Source organism: Aptenodytes forsteri, unplaced genomic scaffold (assembly GCF_000699145.1).
Source record: "Aptenodytes forsteri isolate BGI_AS27 unplaced genomic scaffold, ASM69914v1 Scaffold147, whole genome shotgun sequence".
Taxonomy (NCBI): domain Eukaryota; kingdom Metazoa; phylum Chordata; class Aves; order Sphenisciformes; family Spheniscidae; genus Aptenodytes; species Aptenodytes forsteri.
This window is the reverse complement of record NW_008795320.1, coordinates 1,275,880-1,282,039: the sequence shown is the minus strand read 5'-3', so window position 1 is coordinate 1,282,039 and position 6,160 is coordinate 1,275,880. Positions and strand designations below refer to the sequence as shown.

At 62.9% G+C, this 6,160-nt stretch overlaps 1 protein-coding gene across 1 annotated transcript in view; it reads left to right on the top strand.

The window, feature by feature from the left end:
- The window catches only part of PCSK4 (proprotein convertase subtilisin/kexin type 4), an 8,389-nt gene extending 2,459 nt beyond the window's left edge, over positions 1 to 5,930 (top strand). The window contains 16 exon segments of the mRNA XM_009279879.1: positions 343 to 447; positions 532 to 627; positions 778 to 906; positions 1,604 to 1,680; positions 1,815 to 1,903; positions 2,428 to 2,600; positions 2,680 to 2,759; positions 2,761 to 2,884; positions 3,139 to 3,239; positions 3,600 to 3,703; positions 3,874 to 3,991; positions 4,220 to 4,399; positions 4,705 to 4,829; positions 5,283 to 5,402; positions 5,484 to 5,525; positions 5,528 to 5,930. Coding sequence (XP_009278154.1) covers positions 343 to 447; positions 532 to 627; positions 778 to 906; positions 1,604 to 1,680; positions 1,815 to 1,903; positions 2,428 to 2,600; positions 2,680 to 2,759; positions 2,761 to 2,884; positions 3,139 to 3,239; positions 3,600 to 3,703; positions 3,874 to 3,991; positions 4,220 to 4,399; positions 4,705 to 4,829; positions 5,283 to 5,402; positions 5,484 to 5,525; positions 5,528 to 5,856 — 1,992 coding nt within the window. The 3' untranslated portion in view covers positions 5,857 to 5,930.
- Positions 5,931 to 6,160: the final 230 nt, after the last annotated feature.

Sequence of the window (6,160 nt, the reverse complement as noted above, 5' to 3'; positions counted from 1 at the left end):
CGCGCGTCCCAGGGCGGGACGCCGGTTTAATTTTAAAATAGGGCGTTCGGTCATCCCCTCTAGCGCTTTTAAACCATCGGACGCGGATGAAAGCGTAAGGGCCGCAGGTTGCTAACGGCCTCCGTGCGTGCACGGGTGAGCGAGGAGACCCGAAGGGCACTCACAAACCTTCCCCGGGAGCCTGCTCTCTCTCCAAATGGTGCCCTCCGCCTGTCCTGCCGCGCGCGACTCACAGTAAACGCGTCTTTCTGATCTCGGCGGCCCGCGGGGAGCTGGCACACGCGTCCCCAGCCCGGCCGCTTGCCTAGAGCGGTGTCTCACAGCAGCTCTTTGCGCCTGCAGGTGGTGGAGGGAGAGCCCTACTACCATTTCAAACACCGCGGCACCAGGCAGAAAGCCTTGAGCAGACACTGGGGCTGGAATATGCGCCTGGCAAAAGAGCCAAAGGTAGGGAGGAGGCGGTTGCAGGGACCGAGGCGTGCCGTGCTGGGCAAGCTCTGCCTGACACCGACAACGCTGCTTCCCACCCAGGTCCTCTGGTTTGAGCAGCAAACGGTAAAGAGGCGCACGAAGAGAAGCGTCAGCGTGGTGCCGACAGATCCCTGGTTCCATAAACAGTGGTACATGGTGAGATTTTGCCGCTCTCTCTTCTAATCCTCAAGCAAATCACCTCCCTGATGTGTAAACAGGACTAATGCTGACAGTGATGAGGCAGCAGAAGAGTCCTTGAAGGTCACCCGCAGCCCAGGGGCTGATCAAATTTAATCTGTTTTCCAGAACAATGGCATCAATCCCGACCTAAACATCCTCGCTGCTTGGAGTAAAGGGTACACCGGGCTGGGGGTGGTGCTGACCGTCCTGGATGACGGGATCGAGAAGGACCATCCGGACCTGTCTGCCAACTACGTAACTACGATGGGCTGAGCAGCGCGGGCCGCAGGAACCGGCTCCTTCAGGGCGTGTTGTCTCCAGGGGAGGGTGGGAGCTGGTGCCTTTATCCCACCCATGGGACCTCGCAGTGGGAACTCAGCCTCTCCGTGGCTGGATCAAAAGGTTTGGTGTCTCCCGCAGTGAATTTTCACATCAAGGAAACATTAGAACTTGCACACGCTCAAGCCCCCAAATTAGATGTAATTATAGCAAGCTGCAAAGCCAGTAAAGCTGGTAAGCCCTCACGTGCTCCGAGAGCCGGGAGGAAAGAATAGGTAAATCTTAAGATGTTGTTTATAACAACATCGTTTCACTGGTTTGTAGTTCCTCTGTCCTAACTGCGCAGCCGGTGAGGCTCACCCTCTGGTGACGCGCCATGCTGTGCTTTCTCACCGAACGTGAGCCTGGGTACGACGAAGCAGTACGGCGACGCGCAAAGTTATGCTCCTTTAGTGAAGCCCTGTTTCCAACAGCTCCAGGTTAACCCCACTCAGTTTCTGGGTGCGAAGGGGCCCCCCCTGCCCTCTCCGGGCTGGGCAGGCAGCGAGCTCGTGGGCGGGCAGGGCGATCCACGCTGCCAGACACCGGGCGAAGCGCCAGGAGCCCGTGTTGAGCTGTCACAACCCACGCCGAAAAGCAGTTTGCTCATGCCGGTGCCTCTTTTTTGCAATAGGACCCCCTGGCAAGTTACGACTTCAACAGCAACGACCCCGATCCCCAGCCCAGGTACGCTGCCGGGGACGAGAATCGGTGAGTTTTGCCAGCTGATTGCCCAAGCAAATCTTTTCCCTGTGCTGGGTGCTTTATCTCTCCGGGGGCCGAGGCTGTCCCAGGCCCCTTCACCCCTCGCAGAGGACGGCTCACACGCTAACTCTGCTCCTCAGGCATGGGACACGCTGTGCAGGAGAAGTGGCGGCTGCAGCCAACAACCGAATCTGCGGAGCAGGCGTTGCGTACAATGCCAGAGTTGGAGGTGAGCCATTGCTCCGACGTGCTGGTGGGACAGGGGTCACCAGCCAGCTCCGGCACCCTGGGGAGGGCTTGCAGGGGGGTAGAGGGTGCTGCGGTGTTACCGCACACCCGGCCATGGTGCGGGGCTCAGCGCTCCCTGGGGGTTTAACGCCCACCGCGACGCGGGGCTCCGGCAGGCACCACCAGCACCGTGCAGGCTCAGGCTCCCCTGCGGAAGCGAGTGCGACAAATGGGGTTAAAAGCTGGGAGGACTCACTGGGCTTAATTGCAAAGGGCTTAACGAGGAGCTTTGGGGACGAGATCGCGGCAGCAGCCGCACAGACTTATGGGAGCCTGATGTCCTTAGGGCAGCGTCGCGCGAGAGGTGCTCAAGGCAACTGCGGGGGCGAAGTGGGGGCCAGCGAGATGCCGCTCAGTCCTTACATTCACGAGGCGTGTGCGAGGCTCACGTCTACCCGGAGCCGGCGTGGCCTCCCGAGTGCTGCCGCCTCTCAGACACTGCCGCTCCTCGTCCTGGCCCTGCAGGTGTGCGGATGCTGGACGGTCCCATCACGGACGTGGTGGAGGCTCAGTCCCTCAGCCTGCGTCCCCAGCACATCCACATCTACAGCGCCAGCTGGGGCCCCGAGGATGATGGGAAGACCGTGGACGGGCCAGGCATGCTGGCCGCGGAGGCCTTCTACAGAGGCGTTACCAAAGTAAGGTCGGTGCTGGCCTCGGGGACCTCGTTGGCACGAGGACTCCCTGCTCACCCCCCCTCTGCCTCCCCGCTGCCAGGGACGGGGCGGCCTCGGCTCCATCTTCATCTGGGCCTCCGGCAACGGCGGGATCAACTACGACAACTGCAATTGCGACGGGTCCCATCTACACCCTGTCGGTGGGCAGCATCCTGGCGGGCGGCCGGAGGCCCTGGTACGGCGAGGGCTGCTCCGCCATCCTCACCACCACCTACAGCAGCAGGACCACGAGCGAGGTGCAGATCGTGAGTGCCGTGCCGGCTCTGCCAGAGCAGCGACCCTCGGGCAGACACCGGTTCCCAGCACAGAGCGTGCTCATCCGAGCCCTCCTTACCTGGGGAGGGAGAGAGAGGCTTTATTAAAGCATTGGTACCTTAGACCCCAAAAAGCGCGGAGGGACCCGGAGGGAGCGTTTACTGAAGTTACCCAACTCCAGCCAGTCCTGTCCTCTGCTCCAGCAGCAGACAATGGTGCTGAGACCCCCCTCCCTCCCCCCCAGGTGACCACCGACCTGCACCACCGCTGCACCGACAAGCATACGGGCACCTCCGCCTCGGCCCCGCTGGCCGCGGGAATGATCGCCCTCGCGCTGGAGGCCAAGTAGGTGACCGTCGCGGCAGCGGGACAGTCCCCAGGGAGAGCCTGGTGCCTCACCAGAACCCTGCAGGGACAAGGAAGGGGGACTTTGCTACCAGGCAGGTTTGGGGGTGTGGAGCTGAGGTCTCCCTGGGCTCTGGTGGGCCAGCCTCTTCTCCCAGGACACTGCGGGAGAGCGGCCGGAGGCAGGAGGAGAGTTGTCCTCTGGAGGTCTCTGTTGCTCCCGTTTTGGCAGTGAAGGAGGTTGTGGGGGGACCAGTTGGACCCAGACAGCTAACTTACCCACGTCAGAAGTGCCAAATCTCACCCTCAAAAGCTAACCCAAAGCAGAGACCTCTGTCCCCAAGTCCTCCTTGCTTCCAGCCCAGCACTGACCTGGCGTGACCTGCAGCATCTCGTCATCAGGACCTCCAAGCCTGCTCACCTGCAGGCAGAAGACTGGGCCGTGAACGGGGTCGGACGCAAGGGTGAGTTCAGGGCTGCCCGGCCCTGCCTGCTCCTGCTTCCCTCCCCTGGCTGTGGGGGGGGACGTGCTGCCCCTCAAACTCCTGCCAGCAGGCCTGGGGCAGGACCCCCCGGTGCTTTCTCAGTGCAGAGGGGCTCACGTGTCCTCTCTTGGGTGGCATCTGCTTTTCAGTGAGCCACCACTACGGCTACGGGCTCCTGGACGCTGGTCTGCTGGTGGAGATGGCCAAGGCATGGACAGGAACTCAGCCTCAGCGAAGATGCTCGGTCAAGGCTCTTCACGCCCCCCGGTAAGGGACGGTATCCCCTGGGTCTGACCTCACGCGAGCTCACACAGGGACTTTCTTGTAGCAAAGTTGTGCCGTGCCCATTGCAGGAGCAAGCGATGCTTCCCAGAAAGCGGTCTGTGCTGCACGGCTTCTGCTGTAACCACAGGGCTGTGCTTAGAGGTTGCGGCGGAGGGCAGGGTGCCCTTGGAGGGGGAAGAGATGCCCTCACCTCCGTCTTGTACTTGGCAGGAACATCGGCTCCGAGCTCACCGTCTCTACAGACGTCTCCTCCTGCTCGGGGAGGACCAAGCGCATCCGCTCGCTGGAGCATGTCCGGGTCCGGCTCTCTCTGAGCTACAGCCGCAGGGGGGACCTGGTGATCGCTCTGACCAGCCCGATGGGGACCACGTCCACACTGCTGACCGTGCGGTAAGGGCGCTCTGCGAGCTCGCAGGGAGCACACGGCAGCTGAGATTTAGCAGCTGCTGGGGAGCAGGGAGGGCTGCTCCTCTCGCAGCCTCTCCTGGGGCCAGGAGACTCTCCCCCCACACTGAAGTGACTGCTTCTGGCCCCCACAGGGAACGGGCTCACCGTGCCCAAGGCTCCTCTGTGGCCCCTGCCACGTCTTAGCAATGCCCCACTGTACCAAGCACAGGGTGACTGCGGGGTCTCCTTGGGCTGCGTCCCTCCCCTCCAGCCCCTGGGCCGTCACTCCCAGCTCTCCTCTCCTCCAGCCCATACGACACCAGCCAGCAGGGCTACAAGGATTGGACCTTCATGTCCACACACTTCTGGGACGAGAACCCCAACGGGACCTGGACGCTCCGGCTAGAGAACAAGGGCGATGCCTATAACACAGGTGGGTGTCCAGGGCCCCGGGGAGTGAACCCCGTTCACTGAGGTCACCCAGTGCCTGGTTGTTCTTGTCTCCTCTTTCCTCTTTGATTAGCAAATTGTTGGCTTATTCCAGGGCAGGGCCCCGGGGAGTGAACCCCGTTCACTGAGGTCACCCAGTGCCTGGTTGTTCTTGCCTCCTCTTTCCTCTTCTTTGATTAGCAACTTGTTGGCTTGTCCTCTCCCTGCTCCTCCTGGGCACGGGGTCTGGCCAGAGCCCTCTTTTTCTGCAGGGCCATGTTTGTTTGTCTTGAGGGTCTCCCCAGCCAGCACACAGCCGGGGAGGGGACACGGCTTGCTCTCCTCCATGTGGCCCCAGAGCTTCCAGCCCCGCATCCACCAGCTTGCGGATCCCAAACCCTGGAGGGTTGGGAACGCGGCTGCCATCAGCACCGAGTCCTGTCCCTCCTGCCCCCAGGTCTGCTGACCAGCTTCGCCCTGCACCTCCACGGCACAGACGAGGACATGACGGCCAGGCGCTTTGCAGCCTCTGCTGTGGACGAGTGCATCAGGCGGGACGCGCAGGGAGCGTGCGAGGGTGAGTCTTTGGGCAGGAGGGGACGGTGCTCTCGGCCCTGGGTGGCCCCGCAGCCTGGCTCATGCCACCAACCCGCCGCAGAGTGCGGCAGCTCTTTCTACGCCTACCAGCGCTCCTGCCTGTCCTACCGCGCTACTACGGCCATACCCAGAGAGCCGCCGCCACGAGCGCAGCCCGCGTCTGTGCCAGCTGCCACCCCTCCTGCTACACGTGCCAGGGCGCTTCAGCCAACAACTGCACGGCCTGTCCCCCCGCCTGCACCTTCGATGAGCTCACCCACTCCTGCTCCCCTCAGCGGGGCTTCCCCCCCGAGGAGGGGCTGCAGAGGGACCTCCTCCCTGTCCTCATCTGCGGGGGCCTGATCCTCTCAGCCGTCCTCTATGTCACGTACCGTGTGGCCTTTTGTGTCGTGAAAGGTAGTGCCTGCTGTCCCCGGGCTGGCAGGACAACGTGACACCAGCCTGGGCTGCATGGACACAGGCGGCCGGATCCCAGCCTAGGACAGAGCTGCCCTCACCTGGCTTCCAAAATAAACTGGTTATTGCCTTTCCGGACCAACCTCTCCGAGGGGTGACTTCCCTTCCCAGCAGCGCCTGGGCTGATCCCACCCCGTGTCCAGCTCTGTGCATGGGCAGAGACACAGGTGGTGGCCTCCCCCCCCCCCCGGCCCGCCCCCCCCCCCCACATCCCCCGGGGGCCTGAGCCGTGCTGGGGGGCCCGGCCTGGCACGCTGCTGCGAGGGGGCTATTTCCAGGTGG